The sequence below is a fragment of the Corvus brachyrhynchos genome, unplaced genomic scaffold (genome assembly GCF_000691975.1).
Source record: "Corvus brachyrhynchos isolate BGI_N302 unplaced genomic scaffold, ASM69197v1 scaffold69, whole genome shotgun sequence".
Lineage (NCBI taxonomy): Eukaryota > Metazoa > Chordata > Aves > Passeriformes > Corvidae > Corvus > Corvus brachyrhynchos.
The window spans coordinates 6,109,368-6,129,996 of record NW_008240228.1 but is presented as its reverse complement, the minus strand read 5'-3'; the positions used below and the strand labels follow the sequence as shown (position 1 = coordinate 6,129,996).

Here is a 20,629-nt window from a genome sequence, read left to right as displayed (position 1 = left end):
TCCCAGGTCCCAGTTTGCAATAAATGCAACTTTTAAGTAAAAGGAGTTGCTTGAGTTTGAAAGCTGAGGCTGTTGCCAGCAATTCACTGCCAGAGTAGCAGAAATCTTTTAAAGTCCTTTACGCGTTTGGCTGTGAAAAATTGAGGAAAGAGGCTGCCCTTTGCCCATGGCATCACCTCCCTGACTGCCACAGCAACTCCCAGGAAAACAGACAAACCTACCCATTCGAGTTTCATGGAATTTTTATTAAAATAGCATTTGTAACTGGTACACGTTGGTAGATGTTCTGTTCTTTCCCCAAAGAGTGGCAGTGGAAGGAGCCCAGGCAGGAGAACACGGCTGCTCACGAGGGCAGACTGGGAACCAGCACCAAGGGGTGACAGCCAGACAGTGCTGGGTGTCACCTTCTCCTGGGACTGCAGGTTTGTGTTTAACGGGACATCTAATGCCACTTCAGCCAGTCCTTTCCTAGAACTATAAAAATTCATGACATTCTTGGTTTTGCTGTGAAACAATCTCCTGTTTGTCTGAGTATGTTTTTAAAGTTCCTGCCATACTGCAGCAGCCATTGATTGGGGTGGTGAGGAGCAGAGCAAGGACTGACGCTCCTCAGGAGTCCCATGGAGAACTTGGCTTGGGAGGCTGTTGAAGAGAATTGGGAACATGGGTCCAGGTGATGCCACTTCTCCTCCTCAGGTGAGTGAAGGCACATCCCAGGTAACTGCTGCTCTCATGGCCTGTGAATCATCTTTACTGATGGAAAGACCCACTGGGAAGCAAAGCAGCCTAAGAGTGAGCACATGAGGATGATGCTGAAGCTCCTCTTTACTGGCAAAGGCTTCCTTGGCTCTGGAGCTGACAGGGTGTTCCATCAGAGTCCTGTGCCGGGCAGCCTGGAGCTCTCCAAGGACACCACAACTGTCCCCAGGTCCATCAGAGCGCCTGTGTCTCGCTTACGCATCGGGAAGAGCTGACCCGTTCCCTCTGGGATTCCATCCAGTGGTACGGAGTTACTTGGAAATCTGCATGGATAACTAACCTTAAACAATATCGTACAACAGCCACATTGAAAATTCTGAGTTCACTTACCATGTGTAACAAACCAAACAAAAGCACTAATTATGGAATTACAGGGTCACATTTTAATTCCTGAATTTTACAGTTCAGCATTAATATCACCACATGTATACAAATGGTGTAAAACAAGTACAGTGGTATCTTTAATACAAAATAAACTTCTGTTTTATGGAAAAAACTATACTTCATATCTACACAGACAGCCCATCTTTTTTCAAACAAGAGCTAAAATTAAAACTAACTACAAAAATCTCCAAAACAGAGAAACTGCTTCAGTTTAAACTATTCCAGGAGAAATGGACCCATAACACATATTACAAGAGTGATCTATGTGGTGGATTGCAGCTGGTTCCATCTTTTAACATCTCTGACACAGTTGCTGGGAATCTCCTCTCACTTTGTCATGATCTCAGATCACATATGGGCAAACTAACATTAAAATATTTACAGTTCATGTGCTGCTCTTGAAAATAAAACCTGGACTGTTTGCCTCTGTCACCTTGCTGTGAACTCACCTATTCCTGTCACAGTTCACTCACCTATGTGGAATGTGCTTTTGTGTTTTAAAAAAGCAGCTTTTGTACCACCCCCAGGTTCAGGTGCTGCTTGTGGATTCCGCCTCCAAGCCCTCAAGGTGTTCTCTTGGCAATAATCCCATCTTGGTCCAAACTGACTTTGGTGTTAAAATGCTGCTCAGTCCATCACTACGAAAAACCTGTGAGTGTTTTTTATTCCCACCTCACCCACGCGATTTCAACTCCCAAACAGGGAAACGGCTGCTCCGAGAGGAGGCGGCCCTTGGAACACCGCCGAGCGTGGCTGGAATTCGGGCTCTTCCCAACCTGAAGCCGACAGCTGTGGGATGTGCCGGGTACAGCCCCACTGTGACACAAGCAGCTCCGGGAGACCCTTGGGAAGCCACTGCTCCTTGGCATAGATATTTCTGGACGTCTCACTGACAAAACAAGCAAAACCTTCAATTTTGAATCCAGCTTCCATTCTCTCCTCTTGGAAAATACAAATTAAAACTTATTTTAACTGTTTTAAACAACTCAACATGCACTATAACTGCAGTGTCCCTCCCTCCAACCATGAGAAATGCAGCTTAGTTGGTAATAAATGGTCCCAAAATACGGATTGTTCTTATGCAAACAGAGTTAGTTTTCCCTTAAAATTTTTTTTAAAAGAGGCATTGCTAAAAGAACACAACTGACAGCACCATTACAAAATTAAGATTACTGGGTTCAAAATTTAAGCTTGAATTTTATTTTTTTTCCTAGTTCTGTTAAACACTGGGGAAACCCTGCAATATTTTAAAAAAAGTGTTACCATACCTTTCCCTCCCCCTTTCCCTCCCGACACCTGAGACTTTCCTTGCTGAGAAGCCATCATCCAGGTTCTGAGAATACTAACCCACCTTTTTTTTTTTTTAATTTTTCATTTTTTTGACAGCCTGAATGGCAGACTCCTTACTTTCTAGAAAGACATTAAGTTCCTTGGAAGCTTTGTGTTTACAGAACTAACCCTTTCTAGCTGATACACCGAGTTTCTTTTGCTACTCCTTGTATTATCTTATATACTCATGGGAGAAAGCTTTCTGAATCAGATTCTTTTTAGCTCTTAAAACGGTTGCAGCATTTGAAACCCCGTAATAAAAGTTCTTATTCCAAGGTTTTGGTTTCTTTTATGAACCCAGACGAGGTCTTTTTCTTGGAGATGTCTCCTCCTCTTCATCATCGTCTTCATCGTCAGGATAATCCACTAGCCCAACTAGACTTCCCTGCCAATCAGAAACAAGGAAAAAAGAAATTCTCACATTGAAAAAATACCCAGGAATTGCAACTTTAGTACTCAACCTCCAGCCAACCTGTCTGGGACACACCAGCCTGAAGGTTTCTTGGTGATGCCTTTGGCATTCCAAGTCCCATTTGTCTGGAGAGTGGGTTTGAACCTCAAGCTGCAGGAAGTACTGGAGTTTCCTCGCTCCTCTGGGTCTGGACTGCAAATTGTTTAAAAATCACCTTCAGCCCAGCTGGACAGACATGAACTCCAACGTGCAGGCTGACATCCCTTTGGCTGCTCTGCCTTAGGGTGGGAAACCAACTCCTGCCACGCTTTTTTGTAGCTGCTCAGGAGCTCGAGGGCTGAGGATTCCAGTAATGCACAGCTGAGTCAGGCACCACAGAGGGGTCACTCCCTGCATCTGTCCCCTTAAAAACACTCAATTCCCAATCTGGAGGGGCACTAACAGAGTTCCCCAAACCGCCAATTTCCTTCGTACATCAGACACACAGAGCAGCAACTGGGCAAGGAAAAAAGTGGCAACAGCGAAATGATGCAGAGGATGCGGGATGAGACTGCGCCCACCAGATTGCAACAGAGTCCAGCCCTGCTCAGACCTCCCCAGAGCAGTCAGGGATTCACTGGAGGGCTCAGGGTGAATTTATCACCAGCTCAGCCCCACTGCCCACAGGCTGTTGCTGCTGTTACCCTGGGACAGCCCTGCACCAGGACAGCCCCACACGAGTTCTCCCACCTTGGGGGCCGGCACCGCCGGGCTCAGGGCCGTGTTCTTGGAAGAGGAGCTGTTGGAGCTCGCTGGTGATGTCTGAGCTGCCACAGATTTGCTGTTTGCACCGTTCGCACCGTTGGCTGAGCTGGCTGAGTGGGAAAAAGTGAATTTGAATCCCCCAGCTGAAGTCCTTTTTGGAAGATTTTCTTTGTCTTCACTCTCCTTAGCTGAGGGACAAACATTGCCACACTTAGGTATCAGCTGCACACCAAGGAGTACAATCCACATCACAGTGCAATCGCGGGGCAAGAGCCAGCAGGTTTTTTTGGTTCCAATTCTGCTGCAATTCTCAGTTCCCCAACCAAGCCCATCCTGAGCCCACCAGCAGCAAACTGAGCAGGGCCTGGATGCTGAGGGCACCAGGGACATGGCTCACCTGGAGCACACAGGCACATTCAAAGTCCTGCTTTTAAATGGCATTTAAACCAGATGCATGCTCCAAGCAGTTTAACTTGTTCTTTTAATCCTAGACTGGCTTGCAAGGACACGTTTGGATCTCATGACTCAATCACACAGAATGCCCTGTACTGCTGCTCGAGGTACAGGGCACAAACCACAGGCTGGTTTAGGTGATACTCCACGAATCTGCCATGGAGCACTTCCAGTGCCAACAACCTCAAACCGAGTAAATACCTTTTTTAGTTTCCATAAATTTTTCATAGCTATCTGGAAAATCATCCTCCTGTTTTGACTTCTCAACTGGAGGTACAACAGCTTCGCCTTCTTCCTCTTCATCTTCATTGAACCACATTTCTTCATCCTCCTCCAAGGCTCTGGCATCCCTGCGGAATCTATTGCTACGCAATATGGATGGGACACTGTAAGAGACACACACAGTGATTCCAGCTTGGCTGCTGTTTCAGACTCGGGACCAGAAACACCTTCCAGAGTTTTAGAGGGAGCTCGATGTATTTGAGAAGGCAATCCAGCTCCACCTCTGGTTCTGCCCTCACCCCAAGACTCACCAACACCCCATATGATGATGAGCCAGACTGAATCCCAAATCAGAGCAACATTCTGTTCCTCTTAAGCTGAGAGTTTTCTGAACATAGCATTTAGTGCACTGGCCAACATCAGCTCTACTACACTTGGCCACAAGGAAAGGCAGATGCAGCTTTCTTCTAATCCAAGAAGTTTTCACCAAGAATGAAACCCAACCCCAATCCCAGCCTCCTGCTCCTGCTGTCCTCTGGGAAAGAGAAAAGCAAGGAGCAGCCCTGCAGAGTGGCAGCCACTGGCAGGCTCGGAGCACAGAAACCGGGGCCTACCTGTTCAGCTTCTGGCTTTGTCGGTCCTTTTCTTGCTCATATTTTGTCTTCAGTCCCTTGAACGTCTGAACATATTCAATAGATTCAAGTGCATTATAGAAGTTTTCAACTATGTGTGCAATAAGGGACTTAATATCTTCCTGCAGAAGAACAAAGCAGCATTTCAGCCTCAAATGGGCACAGGCAGAAGTTCAGAAAGCTTTTGAGTTCACTTTGGAAAGTAACTGATTTCTTGCCCAGAGCCAAAGCATTATTGTACAAGATTATACAAAAGTGAAGCATGAAATCAGATTTATCCTTAATAAAAGAGATGAGATCGAGAAATATTTATAAGGCTTCCCACAGAAACAGACAATGGACTCAGCAGTGTCCCAACTGTATTTGTGATGCTTCTGTTAAACCAGGATACTTTATGTAGGACAGCTGTGCCCTGTTCTCCCCACAGGCTACAGCTCTCCCCAGTCCTCAGCAGCTAAACCAGCTCATGTGGGACCAGGAACTTTGGTCAGCCCCCTCTAACAAGTCTCTCACCATTATCAGGCAAATCCTAACATTCCTAATGTTCTTCTTGCTGGAAAAGACAGCAGCTACAATATCCTACAACCAAAAGCCACCCTTCACTTTCACAGGCCACAAAGATTCCCAGCAAAGCCTCCCACACATCAAGGCACTGGCAGCAAGTGGCTCAGGAGCTGCTTTACGTCCTTGTTTTTCAAGGAGCTGGGTGTTCCTCTAAGAGCTGGAGCTGCAGCTGGACTCACCACTCTGATGAACTCAAACAGCTCAATCACAGCAGAGTTGAGCAGGTTGTACCGAGTGCCATTATCCAGCAGGGCATTGATAACTGGCTCAAAGAGGTTTCCCTTGGTGATGTAACGGTTATAAAATTCATCTTTCAGGCCAATTATCCTCCTCATAAAGCGAAGAGCACCTGTGGGAAGAAAGAATCAAGGAGTTAATAACCACATGCCAGGGCTCATGGAAAGAACTGAAACACCTGCTGTTACCCAGAGGAAGATGCACCCCCAAACCCAGAGCATTAAAATCTCATTCACACTCATTAACACGAATTCCAAGTTCAAGTGTACACTGGAACACCTTCCACACAGTGCACACCAAGCCTGGAAGAAGGAAATCACAACAGCTCCATACTCACACAAGGCCAGAAAGGTGTGTTTTGAATTCATCAATACCAGTACTCTTCTTAGCAAATCTTTGTTCATAATGTAATTCTTGATGTGATATGTGTGATGTTCCACACAAAAAGTAAGCAGTTCCAAAATTAAGGCAAGTAGTTGTGCTGTTTGGTAATTATCTGCAAGAAAAATTAACAATTTAAGCTTTCAGTAGCAAGGTTGACTAAGAAAAAAAGCCTCAGTAACTTAAAACCAGACGAAAACGTTCCTTCAGCTTCCAGTTGTCCCAAGTGAAGCAAAGCCCTTACATCTATTTCAATAAAAACTATTAAAAGAAATAAAGTATGGGCGTACCTAACTTTTTTGTTTAATAGAATACCATACACAGCACACAAGAAAAGTTTCAAAACTCAAAATCAATTCCAACTCACCAGGACAAATTGTATTACTCTTAGTGGATCCAACTACTGCATCTAATAGAGAGAAAATAAAAACAAATGTCAGAAAAAGGTTTTCAAAGCACTGTCAAGATTTAAAAGATGGGGATAAACAATAAATTCTACCAGATGGTCAGATTTTTCATCAGATCAAAAGTTTCTGTGAGCTACAGGGACATAAACGTGCAGCAAGAACACAGCCAGTTGAGATTTCTGTATTTAATTTACCTTACAAAGTTCTAAATACATCTAGGTGAAAACGTATAACCTAAAACTTAGGAACATTATATAGAATAAGACTACCAATCCTAAATTTTTCAAATAATGCATTAAAACAAGTACTACAGATTTTAGATGGAATGTGCAAAACTTTTTTTAGCTTAATATTTGAGACCTACAGACACGTTCTGCTTTACAGGAAGTATTTTTTCAAGGCAATCAACAACTGTATATTCGCATGATGAACATCAAGGAAGTGCATCTTTCACAAAGCACAGCATGAAGCTACAGCAGCATCCAGAGCTGCAGGAAGGAGCTGAAAACTGCTGCCCACAGAAGCCCTGTCCCTTCTGTGCAGTTTTCCACAAGTGCATTCCCAGCTGGCACCTCAGGCTGATCCCTGGGACCAGCACTGTCAGCCACTGCCAAACACTACGGGCCTGCAAGGAGGAAAAAGAAAATGGAAATATTCAGTACCTTTTTCACATTTATCTTCTGATGTATTGGCCAGAAGTGGCGCGGTGAGAACGTGCATACAATGGTTGTAGAAGAAATTGAGAAATTCACTCTTTTCTGTTTTCTAAAACAAAAACAGCTTTATTAAACAGTGGGATTTGTACACAGGCTTTTAAATAAGAAAGAACAGTAACACAGGAAACAGCCCACACAGAATTCTACTGGCTCCTTCAGGTCTGCCTGTATATTTGTTGGGCCTGCAGGACTGTCTTTGCTCAAAAAAGATCAGTTTCTTCATTCTGGGACAACGAACCAAGCTCACCATCACCAAAAAATCCCCACCATGCAAACATCTACTGAAAAAACATCAACAACTCAAAAAGCTTGACAAAACTTTTTTAATAAACACCTGCACAATCCCCCAAAATGGAAACTTTAAGCTTATTTTTGGCTTGTTTAAATTCAGTATCAGAGCAAACACAGAGAATATCAGGTTTTCAGCTCTGCTGGGACAGTGCAGTGTCTGCACTCCCCACATCTCCTTACATTGGCTGTGGCCAGCATATTCTCTGGGTCAATCAGAGTTCTCAGCAGCCCCATTAACTGAACAGCTCCCCCGAGCTCCGGATCCGTGTCACAGATCATCTGCTCAATGACCACATTGATGAGGAGGATGTCCTGCAGAAAAATCCCAAACAAACACACCAGCAAACAATTAGCCACAGTTTCAATAGAGGAAAGTAATTTCCATAGTTTCTGTCATTTTTTGAAGACAAATTTAAATGAAACGGAAGAACTGAGAGTTGCATTTGGATACAGAAATTCTGTTAAGCACAACCCTCCACACCTACAATCCTTGTCAGTCAGACCTCCAAAACTGTAAACTCACGCAACACCAACAAGCTCAGAAGTGTATATTTGTGTATTAAATCTACTTTTTCCTGTGTTTTTAGGGGTTTGTTTTGATGTTTTGTTTGTTGCCTGCTTGCCCAAAGACTGGTATATTCAACAAACTGCAAACCACTGTGACTTACATCATCACTCTGCTGGGCCTCTTGCATCACAAATTCTCGGACCATGGATGGGCTAAATTCTACTAGATAAGAAAATATATCTGTAGCAGCAGATCTAACTTGCAGATCGTCCATTCCCTAATAAAAAGAGAAGTTGATTAGCAAGAACAAATTAAGTTTGGTATTTATTATCAAGTACAGCTGCAAATAATAGGTAGTTCAAAGTGTTGAGAACATCACATTACAGGAGTTTCTATGAGAAACACAGTAATAGGGTTACAGAAAAACAACAATAAACCAGCAAAATGAATTGCAATGGTCAGGCAGCAACAGCTGCTTCAACCACAGGAGTGAAAGACATTCCATTTTCCCACTGCTGATTAGGACAGATTAATCTGCTAATGACAGGATTACGGGATCTTTTTTGGGAGGAACCAGCCAACAGTTCAAGATTATCTAAAAATACTTCTCTGGCCCTGGGCCAGCAACAACCACAACAACAATCCAGCTGCCAGTTTTTACACCCCTTGTCCCAAGGACTGTGCTGCCCACAGGCTCACACAGAGGGAGTAAAAATGCCCAGAGCACTGCAGAGCCAGGGGCAGCCTCTGCATTGGGAATGCTCCAATCAACTCCCACTCCCAGCACAGCAAAACTGACACAGAGGGCTCAGCAGAGCCAAAACTGCTTCAATGGCTGTGGCTCTTCTACTTGGGTTAAAATCAGCTTTAAGTTTCACTCACCATTACAATTTCAAGGGCTGGAAGAATTCCCAGCTTTGCCAACGTTTTGAAAAACGCATCTCTGTTCTGAGGTTGTAACGTCTGAGAAAAGGCGCAGAATTCCTTGAAAAAGTTCACCTGTTGCACAGGGAAAAAGTAATTACAGGTGTATTTGGGTCAGAAAACTCTGTGAAAGGATGAAACAGCTACATTCTGTGGCAGAGTTTGTGCGCTGGCTGATTCTACAGAAACCCCCCAGTGACTGCAGAAGGGTTTCACTGTTTCTCCTTCATCCCGCTCAGGTAAAGCCTTGGAGACACCACAGGGAGCTGGGACTTACCAGTTCACACCGTTTGTCATCATCTGTAGCTTCATCTGTTAATTGTGCAAAAACTTCCGATAAAAACTTCTCGTCTTCCTGTGCAACACACAAAAGGAACACACCTTACACAGCGCCTCTGGAAAAGAACTTCCATCTTTACAGGATCCAACCCTGCAGAAGTCCAGCTCTCCACCTCTCCATCCAATTTATCCCAAAGAAGGCAAATGCCAGAGCACACATCCAGCGGGATCATTCCCAGGGCATTGTTTCAGCACTCCCTCTGAGCAGCAGAAGCAGCTCCAGGAGACCAGAGCCAGGTAAGGCTGAGCTCAGTGATAGTCCCTAAAACTGCAACTACAAAGTGCCGGCCACGGGACAACTCTGCACCCATGTCCCCATTACCTTTCTTACAATAAAACAATCTCTCCCACTTGCAGACCTTCTGCTTTGCCAAGCTGGGAAACTTTATGGACTATTACTGGCTTTTTATATTCACATCCTCTACTACACCAAGAGATATTTAAGTATATACAGGACAACACCGCACTTCTTGCAAAGCATTTCAGTTACCCCATTGAGTAAGATCAAGAAGTACCCAAAAACCAGGGTGAACATTGGGTTCTCTCAAGGGTTTCGGCACTTTCTGCCCTTTGATTAGTCTGCACTCGTTCACATTAAAAACAGTGTTGGCATTCTCTCAAATGTTTCTGTTACCTTTTAAAGACAATATAAATCTGACAGCAAACAGTAACATGCTACAGCTTTACAAAATTTTGCATCACTGTACCAATTCTACTCAATAAACTTGTGCATTGAACAAAAATGAACAGAATAGCAGCATTCCAATAAATGTACATGAACTTTACATTGCATAACACAGAGCGTGCTTACCTCTCTATTTTGCTGTGTGCTGTCACTAAAATTTCTGTGCTTTATTAGCGTAACTTAATACAGAATTTTTACAGTTACAGCAATGCCAACCAAAGACTGGCAAACTTTTTCCTGACAATTTTAAGACGTGGGGATAGAAGTGCTTTACAAACAAATGATACCTGGAATCAACATCACAGGGAGTGCAACATAGTAGTTTAGTAGATTTAGTAGTTTATTTTAAGCTTTGCTGGCTTAAACAGCTTAATTAAGCCTGTTACAAAAAAAAACCCCAGCCATACTACAATCAACAGCAGATATGGTAGAAAATCCCTACAGCAGAACACCTAAGCACAGAAATATCTCCTGCATGTCTAAGGCTGCTACACAGCCCAGACCTGTGTCCTAAAGCACAGGATGGATGGAGGCTCCTTTCCCACATGGCTGCCCTTCCATCAGCAGCAGCACTGGGATCTAGTGCTCTGTGGCACGTAGAAAGGAGCTTTGCTGCCGTGGCAAACACAATCTGCTGCTCCTCTAAACTGCCTTCTCCCAGGGAGCTTTGCCAGTGTATTTAGGGTAACAGGACGTCCAATGTGTTCCCCAAACCCAAAGGAGCTTTAGAGTTCTTGTGCCCAACAAGCTGATTTACAGGGCTGCAAAAGCAGTCCTGGATCTGAGGTCCCCACCACCAGGGAATTCTCCTCAAGTGTGCTGTAACATCGTCTCCATGTGTGCTTTCTTCTCAGTCTGTAATTCTCAAGGATCAACATTATTGGTAAATCATCACACACCTCAATTACAGACTTTAGAACAAGCAGGCAAACCTGTGTGCCACATACTCCATCTGTGATGGCAAGGACAGCCACGACAGAACCAGCAAAGAACTGTCAGGATTTCAGAACCTTCTGTAAAGAGCACTCGAGGTAACAGCAAATCAGAGTTCTGTTACAGCACAATTAAACATTCAGTACTGTACAGCCTCAATGAAAAATAAAGAACTCTACAGACTTGATCTCTAAATGTAAACAGGACTGTGGCCTCAGGAGAATAATACTGCATTTATTTGTAGTTTTTGAAAACATATGCAAAAAGAATTTAAAGGAAAATCTTTATTTAACACAAAGCCATTAATTTTGCAAGAGGGATTTAATTTTTTGATTCTTTCTGCTATTGAGCCACAAAGAAGAAAGTGCAAAGAAGCCAAATAGCATACTCATGCAATCCTCTGCAATTACTCAGTTTTGATTTATTTTCCAGTCCTGTACTGCACTCTTTACTGCATTTCACCCATATCTGAGCTCATTAACATACTCCATATGGATACATTATGTCTCCAGTGCCCCTCTCTTTCCACCATTTTTACTCCCTTCCTCTTCTCAGCTCTTCTTGGTGTTTATTATAGAGTCTCTCCAAACTCACCCCAAGAGGTCTGTGACCTGTCCTACACAAATGTACCATTTTTGGACACAGATGAACACAATAAAGCCACTTCAGTACCCGTTAGTTTGCACAACGCAGCACCAACTGAAAACCCCAAAATGCTATGAAGTTCACACAGCTCTTCACCGAGGCTCCTTACAGGGTCCCAACCACCTTGGAGCCTGCTTCTGACTACAAAGTGTGCAGGACAGCTTTTCATAAAGTAACAGCTTGGTTATTTATTAGTTAGTACTTCTGGATATATATTCTCATAGTAGGAAAAAACCCCAGCAACTAATTACTTAATTTTTAAGACAACACGAACATTTGAAATTAGTACCATGATGTAACAACAGTGAAACAGGAATGGGTCTGAACATGCCCTTTTGGATCACAGATCCAGAATTTGTTACAAAAACAATGTTACAATGTCCCTAATACAGAATACAAGAAGTTGCCTGTTCCCTAAATACCTACACAAACTTGACCAAAAGGTGTACGTTGGTTGAGAATCAGGGAGAAAAATCTTCAACTTTACAGCCCATTAAAAAATATTAATATACTCACCTGAAATGTACCTTTACAAAATACAAAATCAAAGGTATCAGAGAGCAGTGGAAACATTCAAAACATTGAGCAAATGAAGTGTGTGTGATTAACTGTAATCCATTTTTAAACTACGACTACAGGTATCAACACACAATCCATCCAGACCATATCAAAAACCACTTACCTGTAACATACTGACAATCTCAACTTTGTTGAAGAAAATAAAGGAAGTGAGGGTAGAAAGAAAATTCTCTTCAAAAACAGATGGTGTTGGCAAGATGATGTCCTGAATATACTGTACCCTGTAAGTCTGGTGGATTTTTTGCCTGAGTTCAGAGTCTGTAATAGGAATAACCTCCTTAAATTTTGCTGTTTTGGTCAAGAACTCCCTGTGGCGTTTTGGCTGAGCCAAAGAAGGATCGTACTCGAGGCATCCGACCACATCCATAATACACTCATCAGAGAACATCACCTCAAACAGAGTTGCTTTGTTGAGGAACAAAATCCCTCTAATAATTTCGTACAAATGATGCAAGCCTTCGGTGTTCTCTAAATTCTCACAGACTTGGAAAAGCTGTAACAGTTTTTTAATGTAGCCTTCGTTCTCCAAGGCCAGCGCCAGCTTTTCCCTACGGATGGGTGAGGAGAGAACAGAGGTAACTAGGTCAGCAATCTCTTCAAGTTTGTTGAGTTCACAAGTAGGAAGGTCAATCAGAGGGCTGGTTTCAGGCATTTCCTCTATGTGTTCCTCTTCTGACTCAATAAGGTCCTGCGTGACTTCCACCGAAGGATCCTTACCCTGAACCTAAGAAAGAGTGCACACAGTTACTGTCTGATCCCAAACTACACACAGAAGTCAGCAGGTCAGTAACTGAAATAACAATACATCTCAATTGCCCCGTTTGTCCAAGGAAGCTGCTCGGGAATCTGAGCCCTCTGGTTCCTTACAGCATATTTGCAGTTCCACTGCACTCCAACAAGCTGCTTCCTGAGGCTGGCTGGGAGAAGGACAATTAAAACATGGAACTCCGGCAGTCCCTTTTTAATAAACACAATCACACAAACACCACTCCTTTCCCAAAAAACACCAACCACCTGAGTCCCACCATTACAGTGATTTTTCAAAAGCCTGACATTCAATTAAGAAAAGAACAACTCATGTTCCAAGCAGGGGCAAGTCAAGATCTTACACAGAAAATAACAATGAATATTTGATTCTTTTACAATCAGGTTCAAAAAGGATGCAAAAATACATCAAGTCACAGAAGACACAAGAAAATCTGGAATAAAACCAGGATGTTTCATGTTTACTGTACCTGGCAGATTTTTTCCCAAATTTCATCACAGCCAGCTTTTTCTTGAAAGCTCAGTGCTAAATCATAGTTCTCTGCTTCTGACCAAACAATCAGTGTGTCCTGTTTGAGATAAAACCAAGAAAAGAATTGTTTCTGAAACAGGTCTGCACTGCATATTAATCTCCATTCCCTTACAGACAATGTCTACAGAATAAATCATTTTAATTAAAGCTACACTTGGCAAAAGAATGTAAGACACCAAAACACTAAATCACCTGTTCTGCCATAAGGAACATCAACTTTCTTTCTTGTTATTTTATGACCACTACCTTACACAAACCATATTTAAAGATACTATTTTTCATATGCACACCACTTATGATGGCACTTCTCTGCAAGATACGTTTCTCGAACCAAGTCTTGAAATGGGAATGCACACACTAGATTAAGAAAACCTGCAATATGACCATTTAAGTATTGTCATATTTAGCAAGGCTGAAACAAACCCCTAAAATTTCAATTTCCCCCTTAGAAAGGGTTTAAGACAACCCTAGATATGTGAGATATAATGCCTAGCTAATGTTCAAACATTCCTTTCTGAATTAAAAACCATACAACCTGAATAATATAAAACTCCTAAGTTCTTACTAAAGTTACAACCATCTTGCTGGTTATTTTCATTTGAGCCAGGTTTTTTATCTGTGTTACTATTGTCTCCATCAATACAATTTGTGCACTTGCACAGTAGATCTGGAAGTTTCGATGGAATTTCTGAATAGACTAAAATGGTTTTTGAAGAGGTTTTACTAGGACACTTGCTGCTGTCCTGTAAGGAATGCAAGCCTGTACTTCAACATTCAAATATAGAGTGGTTGTGGTTTAATCCCAGCTGCCAAGTAAGTACCACACAGCTGCTCACTCACTTCCTCCCACTAGTGGGTTGGGAAGGAGAATCAGGAAAAGGTGAAACTTTTACTCTTGAGATAAGAGCTGTTTAAAAAACGAAATAAGGTAAAATATAATGAATAATTATAAATAGTTACAGCAATGAAAAGGAAGGTGAAGAAAGGAACAAACCCCATGACAGACAAATGATGCACAATAGAGCTGCTCAGCACCACCTGAGCAGTGATCGGCCCCTCCCAGCCAACCCCCCAGTTTATCCACTGCCCCTGTTATCCTGGGATATGGAACATCCCTTTGGCCAGGTCAGCTGTGCTGGCCACGCTCCCCCACAGCTCCTTGTGCAGCTCCTCACTGCCAGAGCACGGGAAACTCAACAGTCCTTGACTCAAGGTAAGCACTGCTCAGCAACAACGAAAACATCCCTGTGTTATCAGTGTTATTCTCATCCTAAATCCAAACCACAGCACTGCACCAGCCACTGGCATGAAAATTAACTCTGTCCCAGACAAGAGCAGGACAACAGCTCCCCATCCCACAGCAAACTCATCTTCATATAAAAATATCCAAACTGAGCAGCTCTCTGCTAACTCTCCACTATATTTGATGAGCTTCAGCAAAACTGTTCAACATTCCAAGTTTGTTGACTTCCTGAACTGTTACCACAGTTTTTTAAATACTGAAGTGTTTCTAAAACACTAGCAAGCCCTTGCTTAATGGTCAGTAAGGTAACTTAGTTCCCTCATTTACAATGTTCAATATTCACCACACAATTCATCAAGGCTGGTTAGATCTTCACCTTATGCACCACTTTTAGTGAACACAAAATATTAAGAGTGGTATCTGTAAGCTCAGCAAGGAAACCCAAAGAAATGCCTGATTATAGATACCTGATACTCCTTAGGAAGCTTCAGGGGCCGTGAGGTTTAAACAGCCCTTTGTAAATGCAGTTATCTGGGCTTACACGGGTCAGGGAGCACTTGTGTATTTCCAGGAGGACACTGACATTTGGGAAGGACTGCTGGCATAGGACAGTAGGTTCCCTCTTCAATCATTTGGAAGGTATTTGGAAAACACACATCTCTCTCAACAAGCACAACTTCCCAGCTGCTCCAGCTATCACTGGAACATGAATGAACATCAGCAGCACTGATAACAGCATTAATCCTTCAGTTCTTTTCTACAGTAATCCTAATCCTTCAACATCCATGTGGAGTAGTATATCTTGGGGGTTTTGTCTTTGCCTTTTTTTGTTTTGAAAATAAAGTTTAGAATGACATCACTGTTGACAAATGCCTACCAATAGATCTGCTTCCTTCTCCCAAAATAATCACAGGCCACACTAAAAACAATGGAATTTGCACAGACACAATTTTTTTCCTTTCTTACTAATTTTTAAACATTTCTTTAGAGAAACAAAGTTTCCCTCTTGTGGAAAGAGCGGAGTTCAAGCACTGTGGTTGGAGCACTGGTGTCAGTTGTTTATGCATATTACATTTTTCTCCTACAGTGACAAATATTAATAGGGAGCCTCTCTGCTCTCAGGCTCCAACTCATGGGCACAACTGGTCCAAGTTCTTAGAGCAGACATAGTTTTCACTCACAGCTGTCCCCCGTCATCTCCAGCTCAGGACAGCTGGATCTCTGTGTTTACCGTGTGCCATTTCAGAGTCAAGAGTTCAACTGGGCTTCGAGAGAAAAATAGTAATTGTCAACTGCATGCACTGAAAAGCTTCATTGGCTCCCTGATCTGGTTCCCTTTCAGAGATTAATCAAAAAATAATTCTTGAGTACAATTTTATGGCTGTTACAGAATTCAAAATCTGAAACGTTTATCCTGAAACATTCTGTGCAAATACTGATGCCCTGGCACTCAAAATCAATGCACTCCCAGGTAAGCTGAGCCTCAAAGGTGCTTCACTGAACAAAGAAGGACACACACACTCAGCAGCCCTATTCATAGCTCAGGATGATTCAAGGAAGGGAATTAATGCAGTAACTTAAAATGACTCCAGGCACCCAGCGACTGCAGTCAAAAATTTGTGAAAATTCTCAAGTTACTGAATGGTACTCGTTACAATCTGTACTGCCCACACAAAGCAGAAGTTATATAAGCTTTTCCAAAAATATTTCAGAAAGACTCGAAGTTGGTTTCAACAGAAAATAATTGTCCAATACCAATATAAAATGTACTCATCTGGCACACACTTCCTGCACGACCTCAGACAACCCACCAATAGCACAGACATCTTCCAGGCCTGGCTCTACCACCCCCACATGCTTAGAGGGGATGCTGCTCCATCCATGAGCAACAGCAACGTTCCTTAATTCACTCAAACACCATATAAAGACAAAAAAGATTCATTCTGAACAAAAACTGCAACAGCAGCTCAAACCCCTCTCCAGTTCTGGTACTGGTGTGCACAGTGCCTGCTGCTCCACCTCTCCATGTTCCTGCACTGCACCACATCCCCACGCCAGCACCGAAGTGCTGCACAGGGAAGCGGACGGGGAACACGTGCTGATAAAAATGAATCCAGGGGGAAGACACGTTTCAACTGACTCAGTCCTACATCTAACCTGCCACACGGTAATGTGAACACTCCTGCTGGCATAAAACAGCAGTGAAGAAGCCCTCTGGCAACCACTCAGGCTGGCTTTAACAGCACCTCTGCAAACGTGTTAAATCCCGGCCGAAAGGAACTCCGATTTTGCCTCGAGCAAAACGTTCTGTTGTCACAGGAGTGATGGCAACCCTGGGCAAAAGACAGGATTTGCGCAGGATCTTCATCTCAGAGCTGCAAACAGAGCACACCTACAGGAAAGGTAACACCGGAGGACAGCACTCCCAGTAAGGATTTCTGCAGCAGTTCAAGGTCTTTCAGCCATGGACACTCTCTTCTGCCAGTTCTGCCAGGGAACAGTAACCTCAAGCAGAGGCTGAAACAACAAATGGGTGTGGTGCCAACTTTTAAAACTGCTCCTGCCAGAGACTCCAGAACACATCTGACCCTGCCCTCTGGCTATCGTGGGGTGTCCAGCAGAGATGTGTAACTCTCAAAGCCTATGCTCCAAAATCGAGAGGGACCTAAAGCTCTTCAGGCTCTCGTGTTCTTTGCATTCATCTAATTAGAGATAATTTTACACATTGTATGCTGAGCAGCTTGGCACCTATGTCCCATCCAAGCCCTATTTCCCTCGAGAAAGAAGTCGTGATGACAGCGTGCCCAGCACCTGGACAGAATGAATTCCCCAGGAACCGCAAACACGACTGGAGCAGACAGGTAACAGGCCTGTCCTGTTTGGGGTTAGTCAATAGCTACTGCATGACTTGGCACCAACAGAGTAATACTGGAAGTCACAGATGGATGCACAGCACCGAAAAATCAGTGGTTGGTTTCCTTTTTTCACAGGACGCTGTTATGCAAACCACAATTAAGCATTAAGTACCCTCTAAGTCCACTCAAGTTATTTACATGAAGACAGATGTGTAGGCAGGGCACGTTTCTTTTCCATCAAGCTGCACCACCCTGCGGCTTTCCCCAATCCAAGACCACCAACTTGAGGACAATGCTCTGCGTGAAGCTGCACGAGGTTACACAAGCCTTAAAGAGCGAACAGCGAAGAAAACGCTTTCTGCCACAAGGACGCAAAAGCATTAGTATCAGAAATAAAAGCCAGCCAAAATAAACCTCAGCTTGAGTTTTCCTAAACTATGATCTACCTTTTCCACAAGAAAAATGGCAACAAAAGCTACTTAAGTCACTTGAAACTTTGTTACCAATTAAGTAAAAAATGCCTACAACTAATCAGTTGTAGTTTCAGGAAACAGGGTGTGAAAGGAAGCATTTTAAAACTTTGCAGCCACAAAATCGGCATTTGTATTTCTCTATGTATAGGTTCCCTCTAGTAAACAGGAAGCAGTTGAAGACTGTCGGCTTCTGGAACTCTGAAGAGCTCCTTCCTCAGCATGGCCCACCCAAGGAAAGCCTCCAGCCACCAATCCCTAACAAGTGAAAAGCAGAAACCACAGCAAACAGCCTCCTGGAAAGGCTGGCCCAAAACTCCACCTCAGTCCTAACCTAAAGTGAGCCAACCAATGTTCACGAGATAACAAAGTCTCTTTCTCAAATTCTCACACTGTAACTTGTCACGATAACAAAATCCTTAAAGACGTGTCCCTCTGTGACTTAGGAAGAACAAAATTACTGTTTTCTAGCACTGAAACAGTTCTGGACACCATAATGATAAAGAACAGTATCAAACACTGAATGAAAGGAACAGAGACTCTACTGTAGAACAAAGGAACAGACAGAAAAAACTCCAGAAAACCCATGAGAACAATGCAGGCAGAGACATCAAAAATTAATGCTGAAAAAAGGAAAACAGTAAAAGCAGAAGAGATTCAGTAAGTTGATTTTTTCAGTAGATGAAACAAAAATAACCTATTAACACATCTCCCAACTGTTTTCCTTCTTTGTCTTGCAGCAGGTTTACCTCTAGGAAAGGTAACTCTCACCATGGCTTGTGGCCTTACCTAGGACAACAGAAGCTTTCCGGGCTTAAAATAAAAACTAAACAGCAACAACAAAGAACAAAGTCCCATAGAGACAAATTCCTTCACGTTATTTCCAGAAAAAGAACTCAAGAGGTAAGTAAATACACTTCAACAGACCTGGCCAAAGTTTTGCCTCCCTGATTTTGCAATTACTTCAGACAGCCTGGGATGGGAAACAAAAGTCACACATATACGTGACTTTTCCTTTCCTGTAATGATTTCAATATTTATCCAAATTGCGTAGATTAACTTCAAAGCCTGAAGTCCAAAATGTATTTTTCTAGAAGACCCACATATTAATTCCTAGAATGTGAAGTGTTTAGCACCCACAGGTTTCTAAGCAAGATTGTCACCTCTATAAAAAAACACCATCAACAATTCCATGTCGTCCCGCTTTTCCTTTCTTCCTGAAAAATGCAATTACTCCGAGCACAAAACAATTCCTCAGCATCAGCACCCAGAGAAAGTAAAGCCTAGCAGTAATACTTGCCTGCTGTTTTTGATATGCAGTATTTGGATTTATCTTCGATTCTAACAGTAGTGAACCTGAAAAAGGTACGAAGAGAGATTTACTGAACTCAACAAAACAAACATCTCCACACATCTCACACCACTGCCCATGTGCCAGCCAACAGACCCTCAGCTTAATCCAAATCTCCCAGAAAATCCGCAAGAACTGCCTCCTTTAAATATAATTTCCTAAAATAAGCCAGATAAGACAAAATTCAACAGAAATACCCCTATTAAAATACATTTTTCTCTTCTAATTTAGTCCAAAATCCACTGTAGCACTCTTTTCTCCTGAAATCTGATGCCAGAACCAACTTGTTTAGTGGTCTTTTAGGCCACCTATACAGATTCCAGCAGGTAACGTGCTGCCCAGCATAAAAATGTTTTTGCCCAGAGAAGCCACGTGGGCCACTTGCTTTTATTCCCTTCAGCTGCCCTTCAGAAGTGAATCACGCAGCTACTATAAACGCAGGGACTTTATCTTGTGTATGCAAGTAGTGTATGTCTCCTGGCAACAGCTCCGGAGCAATTTATACCAGTCTTAGGTGGTTTATTTAGCACATTAGCACCTGTCGGCTGACAAAGTGGGGAGCACGTACCTCCCCCCTCTAAAAAAGACCCTTAAAGGTGACTTTAAAGTGCAATAAAACACAAGGGATGCCACCCGACTCGAACACCACCAGTGAATTCCTAAGGGGGGAAAAAAAAGCAACAAACAAACAACTTTTTACAGCAGTAAGAAAAGAGCACCTCAAAAGCAAAGGATATTGGTCTGAAAGCGAACAAAATGTCGTCACATGTCACAGCTTCAGCTCTACTCAGGCTGGGGAGCTGCAGCTGAGTCAGGGGAGGTTTGGGATGGGTATCAGGGAAAGGCTCTTTCCCCAGAGGGTGGTCAGGCACTGAACAGGCTTCCCAGGGAATGGTCACAGCCCCAAGGCTGCCAAAGCTCCAGCACAGAGAGCCTGGACAACGCTCCCAGGGATGCCCAGGGTTGGGGTGTCTGTGCAGGGCCACGAGCTGGACGGGATGATCCTTGTGGGTCCGTTCCAGCTCAGCATATTCCATAATTTTGTGAACTGGGAGGAGAAAAGTCTAGGACCACGGTATCAAACGCTGCTGTGGCTTGTGGGGGTAAGGAAACTTCACATGGAGCCGCAAGATAAGGGAAGGCACGGAGGATGGAAATAATAATAATAATAATAATAATAATCCTGTGGGGTCTCCCAAGGGAAGGCCCCATCAGCCGAGTCCGGCGACGGTGGGTGGAAGGCCCGGCTGGGGGGGCCCGGAGCCGGGC

At 43.3% G+C, this 20,629-nt stretch overlaps 1 protein-coding gene across 1 annotated transcript in view; it reads right to left on the bottom strand.

Annotated features, from left to right (window-relative positions):
* Nucleotides 1-224: 224 nt before the first annotated feature.
* PPP4R3B (protein phosphatase 4 regulatory subunit 3B) overlaps nucleotides 225-20,629 on the bottom strand; it is a 24,375-nt gene continuing 3,970 nt past the window's right edge. The window contains exons 3-17 of the mRNA XM_017745229.1: nucleotides 19,310-19,365; nucleotides 13,380-13,478; nucleotides 12,248-12,868; nucleotides 9,241-9,318; nucleotides 8,922-9,038; nucleotides 8,200-8,316; nucleotides 7,712-7,843; nucleotides 7,187-7,289; nucleotides 6,485-6,526; nucleotides 6,074-6,232; nucleotides 5,679-5,848; nucleotides 4,918-5,057; nucleotides 4,283-4,467; nucleotides 3,614-3,816; nucleotides 225-2,857 (exon numbers count right to left, since the gene is read on the bottom strand). Coding sequence (XP_017600718.1) covers nucleotides 2,762-2,857; nucleotides 3,614-3,816; nucleotides 4,283-4,467; nucleotides 4,918-5,057; nucleotides 5,679-5,848; nucleotides 6,074-6,232; nucleotides 6,485-6,526; nucleotides 7,187-7,289; nucleotides 7,712-7,843; nucleotides 8,200-8,316; nucleotides 8,922-9,038; nucleotides 9,241-9,318; nucleotides 12,248-12,868; nucleotides 13,380-13,478; nucleotides 19,310-19,365 — 2,318 coding nt within the window. The 3' untranslated portion in view covers nucleotides 225-2,761. The remainder of the gene's footprint in view (nucleotides 2,858-3,613; nucleotides 3,817-4,282; nucleotides 4,468-4,917; nucleotides 5,058-5,678; nucleotides 5,849-6,073; nucleotides 6,233-6,484; nucleotides 6,527-7,186; nucleotides 7,290-7,711; nucleotides 7,844-8,199; nucleotides 8,317-8,921; nucleotides 9,039-9,240; nucleotides 9,319-12,247; nucleotides 12,869-13,379; nucleotides 13,479-19,309; nucleotides 19,366-20,629) is intronic.